This window comes from Ranitomeya imitator, chromosome 6 (genome assembly GCF_032444005.1).
Source record: "Ranitomeya imitator isolate aRanImi1 chromosome 6, aRanImi1.pri, whole genome shotgun sequence".
In the NCBI taxonomy this organism is placed as follows: domain Eukaryota; kingdom Metazoa; phylum Chordata; class Amphibia; order Anura; family Dendrobatidae; genus Ranitomeya; species Ranitomeya imitator.
Genome location: NC_091287.1, coordinates 184931990 through 184955998, shown reverse-complemented (window position 1 = coordinate 184955998; position 24009 = coordinate 184931990). Strand labels below are relative to the sequence as shown.

General features: G+C 45.7%; 1 protein-coding gene across 1 annotated transcript in view; it reads left to right on the top strand.

Moving 5' to 3' along the window:
* The window catches only part of LOC138643633 (maternal DNA replication licensing factor mcm6), a 332741-nt gene that overhangs the window by 138311 nt on the left and 170421 nt on the right, over positions 1–24009 (top strand). Inside the window, exon 8 of the mRNA XM_069732489.1 lies at positions 10285–10426. Coding sequence (XP_069588590.1) covers positions 10285–10426 — 142 coding nt within the window. The remainder of the gene's footprint in view (positions 1–10284; positions 10427–24009) is intronic.

Genomic DNA, 24009 nt, shown 5'->3' with positions numbered 1-24009 from the left:
GGCTAATTTTTACAAAAGAAAATATAGGGACAAACAAAATCCTCCAGAGTGGATTCTCATAGAAAATAATTTTATTAAAGTACATAATTTGAATTTAAAACCATTAAAAATTGGAAATGCAACTCAACCACAAAAATGATGAGAAAAAGCGCAAACACTGTACATGATAATGATATGGTACATAAAGTGCAACAATACAAATTACCGTATATACTCAAGTATAAGCCGACCTCCCTAATTTTGCCACAAAAACTGGGAAAACTTATTGATTCGAGTATAAGCCTAGGGTAGGAAATGCAGCAGCTACCGGTGAATTTCAAAAATAAAAATAGATGCTCCATACCGTTCATTATTTCCCCATAAGATGCTCCATATAAAGCTGTGCCACATATAATGCTCTGCACCGTTCATTATGGCCCCATAGATGCTCCATATAAAGCTGTGCCATATATAATGCTCTGCACCGTTCATTATGGCCCCATAGATGCTCCATATAAAGCTGTGCCACATATAATGCTCTGCATCGTTCATTATGGCCCCATAGATGCTCCATTTAAAGCTGTGCCATATATAATCCTCTGCACCGTTCATTATGGCCCCATAGATGCTCCATATAAAGCTGTGCCACATATACTGCTCTGCACCGTTCATTATGGCCCCATAGATGCTCCATATAAAGCTGTGCCACATATAATGCTCTGCATCGTTCATTATGGCCCCTTAGATGCTCCATATAAAGCTGTGCCACATATAATGCTCTGCAACATTCTTTGTGGCCCCATAGATGCTCCATATAAAGCTGTGCCACATATAATGCTCTGCATCGTTCATTATGGCCCCATAGATGCTCCATATAAAGCTGTGCCACATATAATGCTCTGCATCGTTCATTATGGCCCCATAGATGCTCCATATAAAGCTGTGCCACATATAATGCTCTGCATCGTTCATTATGGCCCCATAGATGCTCCATATAAAGCTGTGCCATATATAATCCTCTGCATCGTTCATTATGGCCCCATAGATGCTCCATATAAAGCTGTGCCATATATAATCCTCTGCACCATTCATTATGGCCCCATAGATGCTCCATATAAAGCTGTGCCACATATAATGCTCTGCATCGTTCATTATGGCCCCATAGATGCTCCATATAAAGCTGTGCCACATATACTGCTCTGCACCGTTCATTATGGCCCCATAGATGCTCCATATAAAGCTGTGCCATATATAATGCTCTGCACCGTTCATTATGGCCCCATACATGCTCCATAGAAAGCTGTGCCATATAGAATGTTCTGCACCGTTCATTATGGCCCCATAGATGCTCCATATAAAGCTGTGCCATATATAATGCTCTGCACCGTTCATTATGGCCCCATAGATGCTCCATAGAAAGCTGTGCCATATAGAATGTTCTGCACCGTTCATTATGGCCCCATAGATGCTCCATATAAAGCTGTGCCATATATAATGCTGCTGCAATTAAAAAAATCACATACTCACCTCTCTTCACTCAGGACGCTGGCGCTTTCAATATTTACCTGCTTCTCGTGCGACTCCGTCTCCAGCACTGACTACATCACCGCGCCCTCTGACCTGAGCATCACTGCCAGAGGACACTGGAGACGGAGCCGCACCGGAATGAGGAGCGGTAAATATCGTGCAGCACTCCCCTCCCCGTATATTTACCTGCTCCCGGCGCGGTCCCTGGACGTCCCTGCTTCTTCCACCGCTGCATCTTCTTCCTGTATTGAGCGGTCACAGTTACCGATCATTACAGTCACGAATAGGCGGCTCCACCTCTATGGGAGGTGGAGCCGCCTATTTATTACTGTAATGAGCGGTACCATGTGACCGCTCAATACAGGAAGAATCTGCAGTGCTGGAAGAAGCAGGGACATCCAGGGACCGCGCCAGCAGTAGGTGAGTATAACTAGAGAGCCCCCGCTCCCCCTCACCTGCCGACCCCTGGGTATGACTCGAGTATAAGCTGAGAGGGGGACTTTCAGCCCAAAAAAATGGGCTAAAAATCTCAGCTTATACTAGAGTATATACGGTATGCAGAATAGTGAACATCAAGTAATAATCCGACAGTTTAAAGAGACATAGAAAAATTTGACAATATAAATGGAGTAAAGGTGAGTATAACATCATCAATACTAGTCATAGAAATAATATGACTGTTCAAGCTGGTATCCGTATTTATGTATCTGTATTTAACACCATGGGTCTTGAGGAGGAACCTGAGCCTCAGTACATTCAGGATCAAATGCTTGGTGGACTAAAAACGGAGAAAAGGTCAGGGTTCCAGGTGCATCCTAACATTCTTAGTATGATTGCTCAGGAATGGGAGCTACTGGAAAAACGCCTCAGCATCCACTCAGAAATGAAGCATAGGTTTCCCCTGGAAGGTGATTTGGTCAAAAGGGATGTTCCCAAAGTTGATGTCCAGGTGGCTAGAGTTGCAAAAAGAACTGCGCTCCCATGTGAAGATTCTTCAGTTCAAAGATCCTATGGACAGGAAAATAGAAAATCTCCTAAAGATATCTTGGGAGACATCTACATCTGCCTTAAAGACTAACATCGCCTCTACCTATGTAGCTAGAGTCCTCTCCAGCTGGCTAGGCAAATTAGAAACCCATATTTCTCAGGGTACCTCTAAGGGAGAATTGATGGACTCACTACCCATCTTTCTTAGGGCTACTGGGTTCTTAGCAGACGCCTCCATGGAGACTATTAGTTATCGCCAGGTCTCGGTACAATCCAACTCTGCAAGGAGAGCTCTCTGGCTCAAGATGCGGAGTGCTGAAATCACCTTCAAGGCCAAGTTGTGTGCTATACCCTTTAAAGAGGAGTATGTCTTTGGACCAGCTCTAGAGGACATCCTAGATAAGGCCACTGACAAGAAACAAGCCTTCCCGGAACAAAAACCTCCTAAAAAATGTTTTTTTCATGCCCCACAGTCTCAAACCTCCCAGGCGAGAGGAAAGGGCAAGACCGAGAGATGGAGGTACGCAAAGGGTAGAGGGAGAAACAACCTCTTCCCACAGCAGCAGCCATCTCAACAGGAGAAACAATGACTCCGACCCATTGGGGGGAAGACTCTCGAGATTCGTGCATCAGTGGGAAAATATCACTGGGTCCTCAATGTTATCAAGGAGGGCCTTTTTGCTAGTTTCTCCTCTCCTCCACAGGGTCTGAAGATCACTTCCCTTCCAACTCCCAAAGATCATGCAATGCAAGGTGATCTCCCCGGTTTCAGAATCAGAATGGGGTCTGGGCCATTACACTCAGTTGTTTCTGGTATCCAAACCATCAGGCGGGGCCCGTGTTATTATAAACCTGAAGGGACTGAACCAACACGTAAAATACCGCAAGTTCAAGATGGAGTCCGTAAGATCAGCCATTGCTCTAGTCGGGCCTCATTTCTTCATGTCGACCATCGACCTGAAGGATGCCTATTTCCATATCCCAATGCACCAGAGACACAGGAAATATCTCAGGTTTGCGGTACAGGGGAGTAGTCGGATGGAGCACTATCAGTTCAGTATTCTTCCGTTTGGAATCTCTTCAACGCCGAGAGTCTTCTCCAAATAAATGGCAGAGATGGTGTAATTTATCCGGAGACAAAGTGTCTGTATAGTGCCCTATCTGGATGACCTACTGATAGTAGCTTCCACCGAGACAGTCCTGAAATCCCATGTGTCAGTCACCCTAGAGATACTAAGGTCCCTGGGATGGATTCCAAACCTGAAAAAAAACCTCCGCTACAACCCTCCAAGACCAGAAAATTTCTGGGGATACTTCTAAATTCTGCAAGACAGATGTCCCTTCTTCCGTACGTCCACCATCTAGCAGTAATAGCTAAGGTCAAAAGGTTCAGGGAGATGAGGTCTCCTACACTCCGGGATGTCGGTCTTGGGCTCGATGACAGCCTGTCTACAATCGGTAGCTTGGGCACAAGTCCACTCCAGAGTCCTCTAAGATCACATATTGGACATAGAAACAAAGAACTAAAGATAGCAGCACTCACATATTGGACAACTGGAACGGTCATCTTGGCACCCTGAACAGAAGGATACACATGACAGGTCGGGTGAAAGCCTCCTTGGCATGGTGGATAAATTCCAAACATCTCCACAATGGTGTAAGCTGGACTCGGGTTCCGCTGATTATGATCACATCGGATGCCAGCAGGAGAGGCTGCGGAGCCATGGTAAACCATGTTCCATTCCAATGACTCTGGGACCAGACAATGAGCAGAAAGTTGTCAAATTTCAGAAAACTGAAAGCTGTGGAAGGAGCCCTTCTGGCAGCAAGTCACCAGATTGCTGGTGAGCACATCAATATATTCGGACAACATGACCACAGTTGCTCATACCAAGCACCAAGGCAGCACAAGGTTCAAAAGCCTAAAAAGGGTTTCTGCCCGAATATTCTGTTGGGCCAAGATACACCTACTGCCTCTGACAGCACTCCACCTAAAAGGCTCTTCCAACATCCACGCGGATTATCTAAGTCGCCAAGACATCTACCCGGGGGAATGGAGTCTAAACAATCAGAGCTTCAAAATACTGGTAGACAGGTGGGGACTACTGGAAATCGATCTTTTAGCTTCTACCAAAACACGAAGTTCGAAACCTTCTTCTCCTTTACCCATAGACAATTCCAGGGGCGTAGATGCCCTAGCCCAGAGTTAGAATTTTCACCTGGCAAAAGTTCTATGAAAAATTCGAGACCGGACTCCGACTATCTTGGTAGCCCTGTTATGGCCCAAAAGGGGTTGGTTCAACTTGATCATCCAACTACAAGTGGATGGACCGATCCCTTTACCAATAAAAGATGACCTCCTTTTCCAGGGGCCCATTCTCCACTCAGATCCTCAGAGGTGGAATTTAGCGGTGTGGTTACTGATTCCCCGGTATTGAAAGTAAAGGGTTGTCCGACCCAGTGATGGCTACTCTGCAGAGATCCAGGAAACCAGTAACCAATACCATCTGCAATGAGATCTGAAAAAAAAATTTCATCCTTCTGTCTACCTGATCTACCAAATCCACTTAGCCCAAATATATATCGAGAATTCTGGATTTCTTACAAAAAGGATAAGAGATCGGCCTTAAGCCTAGCACCCTGAAAGTCCAGGTCTCTGCTCTCAGCTCTGTTTTTGATCAGGATCTAGCAGGTCATCGCTGGATCAAGAGATTCATGACATCAGTCAGGATGAATCCCAAGAGACAGATTGTGGTTCCCTTATGGGACCTTAACTTGGTACTCCAAGGTCTTACAGGTCCACCCTTTGAACCCTTGTCTTCCTCAAAACCTCGGATACAAGATGGCTTTCTTGGTAGCCATAACTACAGCTAAGAGAGAAGGAGAATTGCAAGCCTTATCAATAAGAGAGCATTATCTATTGATTAGAAATGACTCAATAGTCCTATGTCTTGATCCCTCTTTCCTTCCAAAGGTAGTCTCTGAATTCCACCGTTCCCAAGAGATCATTATACCATCATTTTGCCAAGAACCTACAAACTCGAAAAAGGGAAAATTCCACACTTTTGATGTGCGGCGCATTGTCCTACATTACTTAGAACAATCCTCTTCTTGTAGAATTGACCAGAACCTGTTTGTCCACCTGTTTAGGGCAGCGTAATGTACTGCAGTGCACAGGCGCCGGGCGTCTGTTTTCCAAAGCCTGCACACTGCAGTACTTTGCTCTGCCCTCAACAACGCAGAGAATTACGCCTGCCCAGGAGCCACGACAGCAGCAGGGAAGAGGACGACATCGTATGAAGATGGAAGGCGCCGGACTATGATGCCCATTGGACTGGACAGCCTCCCCGGGTGAGTGCAATATAACTTGTTTTTATATCTTTCAGGTTACATTGGGGGCTAATCTACAGCATTATGGAATGCTGTAGATAAGCCCCTGATGGCGGTGGCCGCAGTTTATAGGGCCAAAATTAGGTGACAAATTATCTTTAAAGGGAATCTGTCTCCCCAATTTTTGCCTATGAGATGCGGCCACTGCCATCAGGGGCTTATCTAAAGCATTCTGTAATGCTGTAGATAAGTCTCCGATGTAACCTGCAAGATAAGAAAAAACGGTTATATTATACTCACCCAGGGGCGGTCCCAGTTCGGTCCGGTCCGATGAGTGTCGCGGTCAGAGTCCAGCACCTCCCATCTTCATACGAGGTCGTCCCCTTAGTTTTTTCCTGTGGCGGCTCCTGCGCAGGTGTACTTTCTGTGCTGTTGAGGGCAGCGTTAAGTACTGTAGTGTGCAGGTGGGAAAGGTCAGAGAGGCCTGGCACCTGCCTACTGCAGTACTTTGCTCTGCCCTCAACAGGGCAGATAAAGTACGCCTGTGCAGGAGCTGCTGCAGGAAGCAAAGAGGATGTCAGATGGGAGGCACCGGACCCACATCACGACGCCCATCGGACCCAACCAAACCGGGACCACCCCTGGGTGAGCATGTAGATAAGCCCCTGATGGCGGTGGCCGCATCTTATAGGCGAAAATTGGGGTGACAGATTCCCTTTAACAAGAGTCCTCCAGTCCAGCCTCATGGATAAGGGTAAGAATGGTGACGACTCTGTCGCCTTATTTGATTATGTAATCGGTTTGCACAGATTTTCTTCCTATGTTTTTAAACTACAATTTTGAAAACTATTTTCAACAAACTGTGGGCTAGACCGTGTACAATTAGCATATCAGTAAATCTCACTAGTTATCCAGGATAAAAGCACACTCTTGTATGAAATATCAGTTTACAAGTCAATATTACATGCTTTCACAAACAAAAGTTTGTTTTCTTGACCAACCAGAAAACAACACTTACATTGAAAAGCCAACATACAGATAAGTCTATTCTTCTTGGTTTGCTAAATATTGTCGTCTGGTTAATTAAGATACAATTCTTTGTCTCCATACTGAGTCTCATGGATTTAATTCTCTGATCTGTGATTTTCATGGATGAGTGATTCTAAGAAACTGTTTTCCCATGGTTTCCATCAAGAATTTGAAGGCCTCATACTGGCAACGTTTTTGGGATCCCTTGAGGCTCCATTCTAGCTTTGCCTCAATCTCTCAAATCTCCCACAGTCCCACTGACCACTCTAGGAAAAACTACACTTCTGCACTATGTCCTCATGAATCACACAAGAACAGTTCCCATCGAGCACCATATTACACATATAACCATCAGCTTTTGTTTGAACCAAAAGACTTTTTAAACCGCCACCACAAAAAGGTAGATTCTTTTGGCCGGGCCCTACTCTACTCTAACTTATAAAAGATTTCTTAAGATGGCAAAATCTTTGTAGGCATTTGTGTTTTTGCCATTTAAGGGAATTTGTCACATATATATTTTAAAATGACCAATAATTTCACATACAAGGTAAAAATACCATCAAACCCTGGACGGACCTCATATTGCCACCACATATTGATCGAATACTACAATAATGATAATTTAAAAAAAAATAAATAATAATATTGGCATTATACACAGGAGCTCTGTATAGTGTCAGTGTACAGGTAAGTGATCAGCAGTGACATTATACAGTTGTGGCCAAAAGTATTGACACCCCTGCAATAATACTCAGTTTCTTCCTGAAAATGATTGCAAACACAAATTCTTTGTTATTATCTTCAATTAATTTGTCTTAAATGAAAAAAACACAAAAAGAATTGTCCTAAAGCCAAATTGGATATAATTCCACACCAAACATAAAAAATGGGGTGGACAAAAGTATTGGCACTGTTCTAAAAATCATGTGATGCTTCTCTAATTTGTGTAATTAACAGCACCTGTAACTTACCTGTGGCACCTAACAGGTGTTGGCAATAACTAAATCACACTTGCAGCCAGTTGACATGATTAAAGTTGACTCAACCTCTGTCCTGTCCTTGTGTGTACCACATTGAGCATGGACAAAAGAAAGAAGAACAAAGAACTGTCTGAGGACTTGATAAACCAAATTGTGAGGAAGCATGAGCAATCTCAAGGCTACAAGTCGATCTCCAAAGACCTGAATGTTCCTGTGTCTACCGTGCCAGTGTCATCAAGAAGTTTTAAGCCCATGGCACTGTGGCTAACCTCCCTAGATGTGGAGGGAAAAGAAAAATTGACAAGAGATTTCAATGCAAGATTGTGCGGATGTTGGATAAAGAACCTCGACTAACATCCAAACAAGTTCAAGCAGTCCGAGGGTACAACAGTGTCAACCCGTACTATCCATTGGCGTCTGAATGAAAAGGGACTGTATGGTAGGAGACCCAGGAAAACCCCACTTCTTACCCCGAGACATTGAAAAGCCAGGCTGGAGTATGCCAAAACTTACCTGAAAAAGCCTAAAACATTTTGGAAGAATGTTCTCTGGTCAGATGAGACAAAAGTAGAGCTTTTGGGGCAAAGGCATCAACATAGAGTTTACAGGAGAAAAAGAGGCATTCAAAGAAAAGAACACGGTCCCTACAGTCAAACATGGCGGAGGTTCCCTGATATTTTGGGGTTGCTTTGCTGCCTCTGGCACTGGACTGCTTGACCATGTGCATGGCATTATAAAGTCTGAAGACTAGCAACAGATTTTGCAGCATAATGTAGGGCCCAGTGAGAGAAAGCTGGGTCTCCCTCAGAGGTCATGGGTCTTCCAGCAGGACAATGACCCAAAGCACACTTCAAAAAGCACTAGAAAATGGTTTGAGAGAAAGCACTGGAGACTTCTAAGGTGGCCAGCAATGAGTCCAGACCTGAATCCTATAGAACACCTGTGGAGAGATCTAAAAATGGCAGTTTGGAGAAGGCACCCTTTAAATATCAGGGACCTGGAGCAGTTTGCCAAAGAAGAATGGTCTAAAATTCCAGTAGAGCATTGTAAAAAACTCATTGATGGTTACTGGGGGCGGTTGGTCACAGTTATTTTGGCTAAAAGTTGTGCAACCAAGTATTAGGCTGAGGGTGATCAAAAATGGGCCAGACAAAAGTTTTTGAGTTTTGTGTGAAATGATCAAGGTTTTGCTTTTTGCTTCATTCTCTTTTGTGCTTTTTAATTTGAAGACAAATTAAATGAAGATAATAACAAAGAATTTGTGTTTGCAATCATTTTCAGGAAGAAACTGAGTATTATCTGACAGAATTGGGGTGTCAATACTTTTGGCCACAACTGTATACAGGAGCTCTGTATAGAGTATATCGTGTATAATTTAAGTGTATAAGACACTGTCTCACCAGTGACATCTCTCGTTAAAGTCCTTAATCTTTGATTTTCTTCTTCATGCAGTGTAGACCATCTTCTTCAGACCAGGAGTCATTTCTGTAGAAAATAAGTTATCTAGATCACCACTTCCAGAGCATATTCTCCACTTTTTTCCCAACTACTTCACTATGAAGCTGATAACAGATGTGCATCCACCATTAATTTAAAATTTATTATGCAACCCACTATTCCAAATATAAATTGTAATCCACCACTGCGCCCCCACTAACTATAAATTGACACTTTCACCACCCAATAAATGTTAATTAGAACTTGTACTTTTTCCCCTAAATCATTTCCAGTCACTGCTGCATCCCCAACTCCTTCACTTTGGACCTCCATCACTGCCAATTCATTATATTTACATGCTCCTTTCCAACTCAGTTCAATGTCATGTCCTCTCTCCTGCTCCACCCTCAATTCATTACAATTTGCACCCTCCCACCCTCAGTTCATTGTCATTCACTGTCCCATATACTCTACCTTCCATTTATCATCACTTTCTCCACCCAAAGCCCATTTAATTCCTTTTACTGTTTACTCTCCCTTTACTTCTGCTCACTTCGCCCCATACAAGTCAGGGCAGTAATGCCCTGATGGCGACCCTGCGTGTGCCATCCAATAAACCAGGCAGCTCCTAGACATTTGTAGCTTAAGGGACACTGATTTGCAAAAGGAGTATTACTCCCATTATCTCTGACATTTATACATGTCCCCTCACCCCAAATCTTATTGCAACCCCCTGTCTATCCTTCAACAACCTCCCTCCCTGCCACCAATCGTGCACCCCCATTGTTTGAGCCTCAGTCCCAAGCATTATGCCACATTTCCCTCACCAGCTGCCCTTGCACAGTTAAGAGCCTCTCTAAACCTCTGGACTCCTGTGCCGCTGAAGCAGTTGCATCCGGGTACGTCTGCCCCTTTTTGTGTTTGTGATACAATTGTGTTGAAGCATGTTATGTTCCTGCATATGGTAGAAATATACAGAATTTAGATTTTTAACATGCTGCTTTTCTTTTTCTAGGTAATGATGAAATAAAGAGAGGTGTACTTTTAATGTTATTTGGAGGTGTACCTAAAACAACGCTGGAAGGTACATCTCTGAGAGGCGATATTAATGTGTGCATTATTGGAGATCCCAGTACATCTAAAAGCCAGTTTCTAAAGTAAGAAATTTAATTGTTTTTTATATATATAAATATTAACCCATCGCCTCCACAATGAAGTTTGTTTCAACATTTTGCATTTTTTCCAAACACTTCTTTCAAGGGCCATACCTTTTTTTACTTTTCAATCCACATGTGTGTGTGGATTATGATCTGTAGTTTTCCAATGAGTAACGTTTCTCCTTGTGGAGAGTGACATGTGAAGCATGCTGAGATGAGGAGACTTTTAAGGTGCAATGCTCCTCTGGGAATATGCAAATTGTCTTTTCACAGAGGAAGAGGACTAGAACGCATGTGCCACCTTTAGGAAGTAACAATCCTAAAAGTCAATGTCAACTCTTTAAAGGGAACCTGTCACCACCAAAATCTAAGATGAGCTAAGCCCACCAGCATCAGGGGCTTATCTACAGCATTCTGGAATGCTGTAGATAACCCCCTATGTATCCTGAAAGATGAGAAAAAGAGGTTAGATTATACTCACCCAGGGGCGGTCCCGCTGCGGTCCTGGTCTGATGGGTGTCGCGGTCCGGGTCCAGTGCCTCCCATCTTCATACACTCTCACATCCTCTTCTTGTCTTCATGCTCTGGCGCAGGCGTACTTTGTCTGCCCTGTTGAGGGCAGAGCAAAGTATTGCAGTGCGCAGGCGCCAGGAAAGGTCAGAGGGGGCTGCGCACTGCAGTACTTTGCTCTGCCCTCAACAGGTAAGACAAAGTACGCCTGCACCGGGCCACAGCGTGAAGACAAGAAGAGGACGTCCTCCTATGAAGATGGGAGGCCCCAGACAGCAGCGGGACCGCCCCTGGGTGAATATAATCTAACCTCTTTTTCGCATCTTTCAGGATACATCGGGGGCTTATCTACAGCATTACAGAATGCTGTAGATAAGCCTCTGATGCTAGTGGGCTTAGCTCATCTTTGATTTTGGAGGTGAGAGGTTCCCTTTAATGAGCCTTGTTACATGACTTTGGATAAAAGCCAAAACCAGAATCTCAATTTGCAGACACTGTGTTTCAGGTGCTGCCCCTCATCAGTGCAAAGTGGAGACCTGGTTTGGCTGTGTGAGAGACGTCTCGCTGGGAACCAGGGGGTAATGTTTCTCTTCTGAGCTGTGGTTTTGAATTACACCATTTATTTTATTCCACAACGTATTGAATTATACAGTAAAATAATCCCAGTTGGATGATATTGGGAAAATACATTTCCACCATTGTGGTGTTTGTGAGAAAAATAAAAGTAAAAAGCTGTCTGGCAGGAATTTTTCTCTTTTTCTGCCATGTTAACTAGTGATGAGCGAGTGTACTCGTTGCTCGGGTTTTCCCCGAGCACGCTCGGGTGACTTCCGAGCATTTGACTGCTCTGAGATTTAGTTTTCATCGCTGCAGCTGAATGATTTACAGCTATTAGCCTGCTTGATTACATGTGGGGATTCCCTAGCAACCAGGCAACCCCCACATGTACTCAGCCTGGCTTGTAGCTGTAAATCATTCAGCTGTCCCGATGAAAACTAAATCTCCGAGCAGTCATAAATAGGGTTGAGCGAAATGGATCGGACATTTTCATAAATCGCCGACTTTTGACAAACCCGACCCGATCCCACTGTGGGATCGGCCCGGGTTTCGTGAAACCCGACCCGATCCCACTGTGGGATCGGCCACGAGGTCGGCGATCTGCGCGCCAAAGTCGCGTTTAGTCTGACGCTTTTAGCGCCATTTCTCAGCCAATGAAGGTGCACGCAGAGTGTGCGCAGCTTGATGACATAGGTCTCGATCCCCACCATCTTAGAGAAGGGCATGGCAGTGATGGGCTTGCTTTCTGCGGCGTCACAGGGGCTATAAAGGGGCGTGCACGCCGACCGCCATCTTACTTCTGCCGATCTGAGCATATGGAGAGGTTTCTGCAGCTTCGTCAGAAGCAGAGATATACTTAGGGAGGGAATATTAACCCCCAAACTGCTTGTGCTGTTGCGATTTCCACTGTCCAACACCACCTTTTCTTTGCAGGGACAGTGTTTTTTTTTGGGGGGGGGTGCTTCAGCTCTGTAGCTGCTGCATGCTAAGGCTCCCTGATAGCTGCATTGCTGTGTGTACGCCGCTGTGCAAACCAACTGCTTTTTTCAAAGCAAAAATCCTGTTGCTTCTTTCTGCACAGTTCTCTTGTTTTTGTCCACAGTCTTTTGTGTGCACTGTGCAGCAGTCCTTTTTATTGCTGCCATACTTGTCCTTTGATCATTGTAGGGAGATTGAAATTCTACTACAGCCCTTGTATTTTTTGATATATCTGACAGCCACGTTCTGCCTTGTCCATTGTGTGGTGTCATACACTGGGCCTGTTTTCTCCTGTAGTCTCTCACAAAAACAAAAAAAAAATGGAGCTTTAAATTGTCTCTAAGTGGATCTACGTGAGTTCTGTTTGGCATATATCTGACAGCCACGTTCTGCCTTGTACATTGTGTTGTGTAATACACAGGGCCTGTTTTTTTCTTGCTGTCTTCCCGCCATAAAAAGGGAGATATAAATTATCCAATAGTTAATATACACCTTCTACCTTGTTTAACAGTAGCATATAACGGTTGTTATTTTGGTAACGTTTCCGCAAAAATGAGGAAGTCTGGTGGAAGAGGCCGTGGGCGGTCATTGCCAGCTGGTACTGATGGTGGGGGTGGTAGTGGAGCATCTGGTGGTACCAGGGGTAAACCTAGCCTCTCTGCTGCCTGAGGCGAACGGCAAAATGGCGCCCCCCCCATATTAAAATCAGTGCAAATAAATCTGGTTTACTCTTTACTAGCCTAACCTGACTCACATGGAAAAAACATACACTTTTAAATAGGAATATGTTTGAAACATCGATCTTTACACTTCTTCAGAGACTAAATGCCGCCTGAGGTGAAGTGATCAACTTGCTTCATTTTAAGGGTGCCCTTTGCCGGGGAACAGTACTTACTGCAGCGCTTCTTCCCCGGCAGGTGTCCGTGTTGTACAGATGCGGCACACAGTTGTCACACGTATTACACACACGGACACGAATATCTCCAGTACCGTTTTTTTCTGGTACTGGAAATATCCGGATGTGTGAAACCAGCCTAAAGCCATGTTCACACGTTCAGTATTTGGTCAGAATTTTACCTCGGTATTTGTAAGCCAAATCGGGAGTGGGTGAGATTTCCAGAAGTGGTGACGTGTTTCTTTATACTTTTCCTCTGATTTACTCTCCTGGTTTTGGCTTACAAATGCTGAGGTAACATACTGACCATGTGAACGTGGCCTGATAGCGTATTTCTGTTACTTCTGACTTCCCACAAACAGCTGGAGCTGGAGCGGACCGCAACGCCCATCTGACCCGTAACGGACCGGGACTGCCCCTGGGTTAGTATAATATAACCTTTATTTCTCATCTTTCAGGTTACATTGGGAGCTTATCTACAGCATTACAGAATGCTGTAGATAAGCCTCTGATGCTGGTGGCCGCAGCTCATATACGATTTTTGGGGTGACAGACACGCTTTAAAAAGGTACTACTGGCCTCAGATCCTCAATATTAATCTGACCTGATGGCAAAATTACTATAGTTGCCCATAGGATATGTCCTCCACTTGCCCAAGTAAGTCACAATAACATGTATGGGTATAACATCCTTTTCTTATAAGCACCACTTATTTGTACCATATAAATGAGATCATGTATATACTATTCATCCAATGGGCAAATATAGTCATTTTGCTATCAGGTCATATTAATATTGAGGATCTGAGAGGCCAGTAGTACCTTTTTAACACCCCCGCCCCCTTTTTCTGTTCGTTATAAAGGAAGGAAGGAATCAAGGAAGGAAGGAATCCAAGGAAGGAAGGAAGGAAAGGAAGGAAGGAATCAAGGAAGGAAGGAATCAAGGAAGGAATCTATCTGAAGTGCCTCTGGATCGCCCTCATATAAGGGCAATGGGGTACTCTGTACCGGGTCCTTCGGGTCCCTCAGCTGGGATGTCACGGTGGCCCGACCCGGACCGTGGCCCTATGAGGGGCGCCCAATAAAAGGGGTTAAAGTTTGTAGAAGACGGTAGTGTTCATGACGCCACCTGTGGTATTCGGTCAGGGTGACCAACGCTGCTTAGGGTCCGCTGGGGTGATGGAATGGCAGCTAGGTGGTATACCTTCCCACAGGTGAAGAATATCCCCAAGGCTTCCTAGAAGTGTAGTTGGTGATGGTGGGTGGTGCAAGGGGCGGTGAATAGGACATAATGGGTGCAGTCTCTTTACCTTTACTGAAGGCTTCAGCATCCACAGTCCAGTGTGCCGGATCACAGGGTAGGCAGAGTCTGGCCGGTCAGATGGCAATTCCAGAGTCCCCTTATCCAGGTGGAAATCAGTAGCCTTCCCCTTGTGCACAGTAACGTAGTAGGTCTGGTATGGTAGGATGGTGGTGGCCTGAGGCTATTTTATAGGGACCCTAGCGTCGTCCCTCCTCCGCGTTGCCACCTTGTCTGCTTAGGTTCTTAGGTCGGGCAGCCAACTTGGAATCGATTGTCCTGCCGGTCTCTGAAGTAAAGCGTAGTCTATTACTCCCCCGGTGTTCCGGCTACTGGATCTGCGCTCAGTGGGAGGGAGCCTGCTTCTAGCTGGTCTCCCACTGGTGTTTTACTCCTGTTGCTACGACTTCGGTGCTCTCACTACAGGACACTTCCTTTCTTGTCCTTTCTTGTCCTTTCTTTGGAGGCTGCCATATGGGTTGCAGGCGCAGCTCCGTATCCTTATTTCCTTCCTGGGCCGAGCCCAGTCTGCTCCTCTCCTCCCCTCCTGACTATCTCCTTCTCCCTCCAGTTAGAACTGAGTTTACTTCCTAACCAAACCCCCAGTTTTACCCAAGTGTGAGGAGTGGCCTCAGGGCAGTCTCACACGTCCAGATAATTCTGGTACCGGAAAAATCGGTACCAGAATTATCCGTGTCCGTGTGCGTTTCTGTGGCACATCACTGTGGCACATGTGCGACACACACGTGTGCCCACTGGGTACCACACGCACCGTGCAGGAGATAGCGCTAAAGTTTAGCGCTGTCCCCTGCATCTGGTGCTGAAGCCGCGATTCATATCTTCCCTGCAGCAGCGTTTGCTGTAGAGAAGATATGAATAATCATGTTTAAAATTAAGCTCCATGAGCCCACCCCCCTCCCAGCCCCTGTGCGCCCCCTGCTGTTATTAAAATACTCACCCGGCTCCCTCGCTGGCTGGCGCTGCTTCCTGTCCTGGCCGCACCTTCTACTGTATGAGCGGTCACGTGGGGCCGCTCATTTACAGTAATGAATATGCGGCTCCACCCCTATGGGAGGTGGAGCCGCATATTCATGATTGTAATGAGGGCACATGGAGCTTTATTTTAAACACGATTATTCATATCTTCTCTACAGCAAACGCTGCTGCAGGGAAGATATGAATCGCGGCTTCAGCACCAGTGGGGGGGGACAGCACTTACAGTAGCGCTGTCTCCTGCACGGCACACGGACTTTAATGGGTCCGTGTAATCCGTGCACTCCCACGAACACTGACATGACTCCGTGTTTGGCACACGGAGACACTGTCCGCAAAAAATCAATGACCTCTGCACAGATGCATTGATTTAACGGTGTCTACCTGTGTCAGTGGCTCCGGTACGTGAGAAAACTGTCACCTCAGGTACCGGAGCCACTGACGTGTGAAACCGGCCTAATAGAACCTTTTTCCTCTTCCTCTTTTTCCTTTTTCCTGACATACCTTACCTGGCTCACACTTTGAACCTTGTGGTGCAGTGCTTCCTCAAGAATTACCCAGATTTACCAGCCCTGCTCCTGAAGGTGCGCAGACTTTGCTCGCACATCCGCCGGTCGCCCATACACTCCAGCCATATGCTTAACCATCACTGAATCTTCTCCAGCACCGCCTAATAATCGACGTGGCAACAAGGTGGAACTCCACACTGCACATGCTTCAGAGGCTGTGCAAACAGAGGCATGCTGTTATGTATTTATGGGAGGATACACATACACGGGCAGGCAGTTGGATGGCAGACATGGAGTTGTCTGGTGTGCAGTGGTCGAAGATACAAGCCATGTGTCAAGTCCTTCAGTGTTTTGAGGAATGCACACGGCTGGTTAGTGCAGACAACGCCATAATAAGCATGAGCATCCCCCTAGTGCGTCTGCTAATGCAAAGTTTGACGCACATAAAGGAGCAGGCATCTGCAGCAGAGGAAGAGGAAAGCCTTGATGACAGTCAGCCATTGTCTGCTCAGGGAACTTTCCTGGACGAGGTGGCAGACGAAGAGGAGGAGGAGGAGGAGGAGGATGGGGCTGAATATTTATGGGAGGAGGATGCTTCACAGGGGGCAATAGAAACTGGTGGCATTGCAAGGTCAGGTACAGGGTTTTTGCATGCCACAAGTGATGCAGATTTTTCAAGAAAGTGCTCCTCAACCCAGCACAAGCAGTGAATTGACACCTGGAACTTTGGCCCACGTGGCAGAGTATGCCTTGCGTATACTAAAACGGGACCCCTGCATTATCAAAATGATGACCGATGACGATTACTGGTTAGAATGCCTCCTGGATCCACAACACAAAGGCAAATTACAAAGTATCATGCCACATGAGAACCTTGAGCAAATATTGGCTACCAAACAAGCAACTCTTGTAGACCATTTGGTTCTGGCATTCCCAGCACACAGCGGCGCTGATGGTTCTCACACGAGCTGTAGGGGGCAACATGGCAGAGGTGTTCGAGGTGCACAAAGCCGAATTGGCGTTGGACAGAGGGGATTTATGACCAGGTTGCGGAGTGATTTCGCAATGACCGCAGACACGACAGGTACTGCTGCATCGATGCAAAGTGACAGGAGACAGCATTTGTCCAGTATGGTTACCAACTATTTTTCCGCCATTATCGATGTTCTCCCTCACAGGTCATTCCCCTTTGAATACTGGGCATCTAAACTAGACACCTGGCCCGAATTGGCAGAATATGCATTACAGGAGCTTGCTTGCCCAGCTGCTAGAGTGATATCAGAAAGAGTCTTCAGTGCTGCTGGTTCAATACCGACCGAAAAAAGGACACATCTGGCTCCCTGAAATGTTGATGATCTAACCTTCATTAAAATGAACCAATCATGGATTTCTAATTATTTTGCTCCACCTTCACCTGCAGACACGTAGCTTGCCTGAATAATTGCTTGTATTTTGCCTCCTCTTACTGACTACTCCAATTCCGCCATTTGCAGGTGCTGAATGTCCACCATAGGCCATTTTTATACCTCCCTAAATGGGCTGACTCCCCCCACAGGGCCGTGGTCACAACTTGGCGCAAGCACCCATACGATTGTCGTTTGCCTGGACAGGTGTTTGTGCCCACTCTTGGGCGACGGCACTAGCACAGGGTCCCACATAATACAATGAAGTGTCTATGACGGTGGTGGTGCACAACCAACGTCTGACACACCATCGTAATATGAGGGACCCTGTGCCAGTACCGCCTCCCACGAGAGTGTCCCCCCCCCCCCCCAGTTATGAACTGCATTTTGCCACTTTTTTTTATTTTAGGCCTCTCTGTCCGTGCCACACATTACAACTGTCCTCCGCTTTTCAAAGCTATGCCGCCTGTGTACTACTCAAACTAATTTGGAACAGACATTGGCCTACTTTTTTTAATTTTAGGCCTACTCTGTCTGTCTGAGCCACTTATTACAGTTGTCCTCCTCCACTGAACCAAGCTATGCTGCCTGTGTATTCTGACCAATTTAGAACAGCATTTAGCCTACTTACTTATTTTGTCCTAGTAACTAGGGTTGAGCGAAACGGGTCGGTCATTTTCAGAAATCGCCGACTTTTGGCAAAGTCGTGTTTCATGAAACCCGACCCGATCCCTGTGTGGGGTTGGCCATGCGGTACGCGACTTTCACGCCAAAGTCGCGTTTCAATGACGCGAAAAGCGCCATTTCTCAGCCAATGAAGGTGGATGCAGAGTGTGGGCAGCGTGATGACATAGGTCTCAGTCCCCACCATCTTAGAGAAGGGCATTGCAGTGATTGGCTTGCTCTCTGCGGCATCACAGGGGCTATAAAGGGGCGCTCCCGCCGACCGCCATCTTACTGCTGCTGATCTGAGCATAGGGAGAGGTTGCTGCCTCAGAAGCAGGGATAGCGTTAGGCAGGGTATATTAACTCCCAAACCGCTTGTGCTGTAGCGATTTCCACTGTCCAACACCACCTTTTCTTAGCAGGGACAGTGGAGGCTACATTTTTTTTCCCTCAGCGCTGTAGCTCATTGGGCTGCCCTAGAAGGCTCCCTGATAGCTGCATTGCTGTTTGTACACCGCTGTGCAAACCAACTGCTTTTTTCAAAGCACTGTTGCTCATTCCTTTCTGCACAGCTATCTTGTTTGTTTGTCCACACTTTTGACTTTTTTGTGCAGCAGTCCACTCCTTGTTATTGCTGCCTGCCATACCTGGCTGAGATTACTGCAGGGAGATAGAAATTGTAGGACAGTCCCTTTTTTTTTTTTTTTGTTATCTCTTCAAGCCACTTTCTGCCACAGAAAATATACTCTAATACAGTGGCCCAGATTTATTCACTAGTCTCCCTGAAGAAAAAAAAAAAAAAGGGTGCAGATTAAAATTGGCAAATCTGTATCAGTGGCAGTCCTGTATGTGGCATCTGTGTCTCATTTTCTGGCACAGAAAACATACAGTCTAACAGTGGGCCTGATTTCTTGCCAATTCTCCCATAAATAAAAAAAAATAGTGGGAGATTAAGCCCTTAGTGACAGAGCCAATTTGGTACTTAATGACCAGGCCAATTTTTGCAATTCTGACCACTGTCACTTTATGAGGTTATAACTCTGGAACGCTTCAACGGATCCCGCTGATTCTGAGATTGTTTTTTTGTGACATATTGTACTTCATGTTAGTGGTAACATTTCTTCGATATTACTTGCGATTATTTATGAAAAAAACGGAAATATGGCGAAAATTTTTAAAATTTTGCAATTTTCAAACTTTGTATTTTTATGCCCTTAAATCAGAGAGATATGTCATGAAAAATAGTTAATAAATAACATTTCCCACATGTCTACTTTACATCAGCACAATTTTGGAAACAAAATTTTTTTGTTAGGGAGTTATAAGGGTTAAAAGTTGACCAGCAATTTCTCATTTTTACAACACCATTTTTTTTTAGGGACCACATCACATTTGAAGTCATTTTGAGGGGTCTATATGATAGAAAATAATGAATTGTGACACCATTCTAAAAACTACACCCATCAAGGTTCTCAAAACCACATTCAAGAAGTTTATTAACCCTTTACGTGCTTCACAGGAACTGAAACAATGTGGAAGGAAAAAATGAACATTTAACTTTTTTTAGCAAACATCTTAATTCAGAACCATTTTTTTTATTTTCACAAGTGTAAAAACAGATATGTAACCATAAATTTTGTTATGCAATTTCTCCTGAATACGCCAATACCCCATATGTGGGGGTAAACCACTTTTTGGGCGCACCGCAGAACTTAGAAGTGAAGGAGCGCCGTTTGACTTTTTCAATGCAGAATTGGCTGGAATTGAGATCGGACGCCATGTCACGTTTAGAGAGCCCCTGATGTGCCTAAACAGTGGAAACTCCCCACAAGTGACACCATTTTGGAAACTAGACCCCTTAAGGAACTTATATAGATGTGTGGTGAGCACTTTGAACCCCCAAGTGCTTCACAGAAGTTTATAACGTAGAGCCGTGAAAATAAAAAATCGCTTTTGTTTACACAAAAATGATCTTTTTGCCCACAAATTCTTATTTTCACAAGGGTAACAGGAGAAATTAGACCACAAAAGTTGTTGTGCGATTTCTCCTGAATACGTCGATACCCCATATGTGAGGGTAAACCACTGTTTGGGCGCACCGCAGAGCTTGGAAGTGAAGGAGCGCCGTTTTACTTTTTCAATGTAGAATTGGCTGGAATTGAGATTGGACGCCATATCGCGTTTGGAGAGCCTCTGATGTGCCTAAACAGTGGAAACCCCCCACAAGTGACCCCATTTTGGAAACTAGACCCCCCATGGAACTTATCTAGATGTGTGGTGAGAACTTTGAATGCCCAAGTGCTTCACAGAAGTTTAGAATGCAGTCGTGAAAATAAAAAATATTTTTTTTTTTCACAAAAAAGATATTGTAGCCCCCAAGTTTTTATTTTCACAAGGGTAACAAGAGAAATTGGACCCCAGAAGTTGTTGTCCAATTTATCCCGAGTACGCTGATGCCCCATATGTGGGGGTAACCCACTGTTTGGGCGCACGGCAGAGCTCAGAAGGGAGGGAGCACCATTTGACTTTTTGAGCGCAAAATTGGCTGTCGTGTTTGGAGACCCCCTGATGTACCTAAACAGTGGAAACCCCCCAATTCTAGCTCCAACCCTAACCCCAACACACCCCTACCCCTAATCCCAACCTGATCCATAATCCTAATCACTAACCCTAACCATAATCACAACCTTTACCCCAAAACAACCCTAATGTCAACCCTAACCATAACCCTAATCAAAACCCTAAATCCAACACACCCCTAATCCTAATCTCAACCCTAACCTCAAACCTAACCCTAATCCCAATACACCCCTAATCACAACCCTAATCCCAACCCTAACCCTAATACCAACCCTAATCCAAACCCTAATCCCAGCTCTAACCCTAACTTTAGCCCCAACCCTAGCCCTAACTTTAGCCCCAACCCTAACCCTAGCCCTAAGGCTACTTTCACACTTGCATCATTTGGCATTCCGTCGCAATCTGTAGTTTTGGACAAGAAACGGATCCTGCAAATGTGCCCGCAGGATGCGTTTTTTGCCCATAAACTTGCATTGCCGACGGATCGTGACGGATGGCCACACGTCGCGTCCGTTGTGCACTGGATCAGTTGTGTTTTGGCGGACCGTCGGCACAAAAAACGTTCAATGAAACATTTTTTTTTGTACGTCGCAGCCGCCATTTCTGACCGCGCATGCGTGGCCGTAACTCCGCCCCCTCCTCCCCAGGACATAGATTGGGCAGCGGATGCGTTGAAAAACTACAGCTGCTGCCCACGTTGTGCACAATTTTCACAACGTGGGTCGGTATGTCGGGCCGACGCATTGCAACGGCCCCGTACCGACGTAAGTGTGAAAGAAGCCTAACCCTAAATTTAGCCCCAACCCTAACCCTAAATTTAGCCCCAACCCTAACCCTAAATTTAGCCCCAACCCTAGCCCTAACCCTAGCCCTAACCCTAGTCCTACCCCTAGCCCTACCCCTACCCCTAACCCTAACCTAACCCTAACCTAACCTAACCCTAACCTAACCATACCCCTAACCCTACCCCTAACCCTACCCCTAACCCTAACCTAACCCTACCCCTACCCCTAACCCTACCCCTAACCCAGAGAAATTAAAGAGATCGCTTTTTATTTTTTTTGCGATCGCCGGTAAACGGTTAATTACCGGCGATCGCAAATGCGGGGTGGGCTAAAAACCCCCCGAATCATGTTCTCTGGGGTCTCGGCTACCCCCGGCAGCCGAGACCCCGGAGAAAATCGGCCTCTGGGGGGCGCTATTCACTTTTTCCACAGCGCCGTTAATTAACGGCGCTGTGGTTTAAGTACCCTTAGCGGCCGCCGTTAAAAGGCGTATCGGCGGTCGCTAAGGGGTTAAGATTGGCATTTCTCCTGTGTGTGCCACCTGTCTCAAATTGTGTGCCACATTAAACCTAGTGTGTAATACTGGGCCAGATTTCTTTTAAATTCTCCCTGGAAAAAAAACATATAGTGGGAGATTAAGATTGGCAATTCTGCCTCTAATTTTGTGCCACAGAACATATACTGTATAAGAGTGGGCCACATTTCTTCAATATTCTCCCAGAAAAAATAAAAAGGGGGAGATTTTAATTGTAAGTGTCTGCATCAGCGTCAGTCCTGTTAGTGGCATATCTGTCTGCCACTGAAGCTGTGCACTGTTATACATTGGGCTTGATTTTCCCTGCAGTCTCACCCACCTATAAAGAGATATATAAATCCAACAGAAGTTTGAGTTCACCTTGTAACTGGTTTTACAGTAACAAATACCGTTAGTTTGGTTACGTTTTTCAAACAATGAGGAAGTCTGGTGGAAGAGGTCGTGGTCGTGGGCAGTCATTGCCAGCTGGTAATGATGGTAGTGGTGGTGGAGCATCAGGTGGTCGTGGGAAAAGCAATATAGCACATAAGTCTCGAGTTGTTGAGCCAGGTTCGTCGTCTGGCTACACAAGGCCTCGAACGCTCCCTTTTCTGGGAGTAGGAAAACTGCTTTTAAAGCCGGAGCAGCAAGAACAAGTTTTGGCTTTCCTTGCTGACTCAGCCTCTAGCTCTTTCGCCTCCTCTTCTGAAACTGCTAAATGTAAAAGCAGCGTGTCGTTAGTGGATGTTCACGGTCAGGGACAAGTCGCTTCCTTGTCTTCTTCACCAAGAACAACAGAGAAGGATGCGTCAGGCAACACAACGGGTTACTCCATGGAGCTCTTTACACATACCGTTCCTGGGTTAGAAAGTGAAACAGTTAACAGGCCATGCCCATTACAAGTTGAATCGGACATGGAGTGCACAGATGCACAGCCACAGCCAGATTACTATGCTGTTCCTTTGACTCAGACCACAACATTGCCCTCGCAGTGTACTGATCCAGAATCAGACCCTGATGAGACTATGGTGCCCCGTCACGAACGCTATACCACCGGCTTACACGGTGACACAGACGAAGTTGCACACGAGATAGAAGAGGAGGTCATAGATGACCCAGTTGTTGACCCCGATTGTCAGCCATTGGGGGAACAGGGTGCAGGCGGCAGTAGCTCTGAAGCGGAGGAGGAGGAGCCGCTGAAGGCATCAACATCGCAACAGGTTCCATCTGCCAGGCCCGTATCTGGTCAAAAACGCGTGGCAAAACCAAAACCAGTTGTAGGACAGCGTGGACATCCAGTTAAGGAAGCTCAGTCTGCAATGCCTGAAAAGGTATCCGATAGTAGAAAGAGTGCAGTCTGGCATTTTTTTTAAACAACATCCAAATGATCAGCGCAAAGTCATCTGTCAAAAATGTTCCACTACCTTAAGCAGAGGTTAGAATCTTAAAAGTCTAAATACAAGTTGCATGCGTAGACATTTAACCACCATGCATATGCAAGCCTGGACTCACTACCAAACGTCCCTTAAGGTTGTAGCACCCTCGGGCAATGAAGCTAGTCAGCAACGCTACATCCCTTCCCTCACTGTAAGCCCACCATTTCCCGCACCACCTGCAGTAAATGTGCAGATTTCATCGCCAGGCCAAAGCAGTCAGGGAATCACCAGTTTCGTAGTAGGAAACACTGCATGTAGGGCACCAGCAAGAATACCATCTCCAACCCTCTGTCTGCCATGTCCACCGGCACCCCCGCTAGTTCCACGATCTGCAGCTCTCCAGTCCAGCTCACCCTACATGAGACTCTCGTTAGGAAAAGGAAGTACTCATCCTCGCATCCGCGTACACAGGGTTTGAACGCCCACATTGCTAAACTAATCTCATTAGAAATGATGC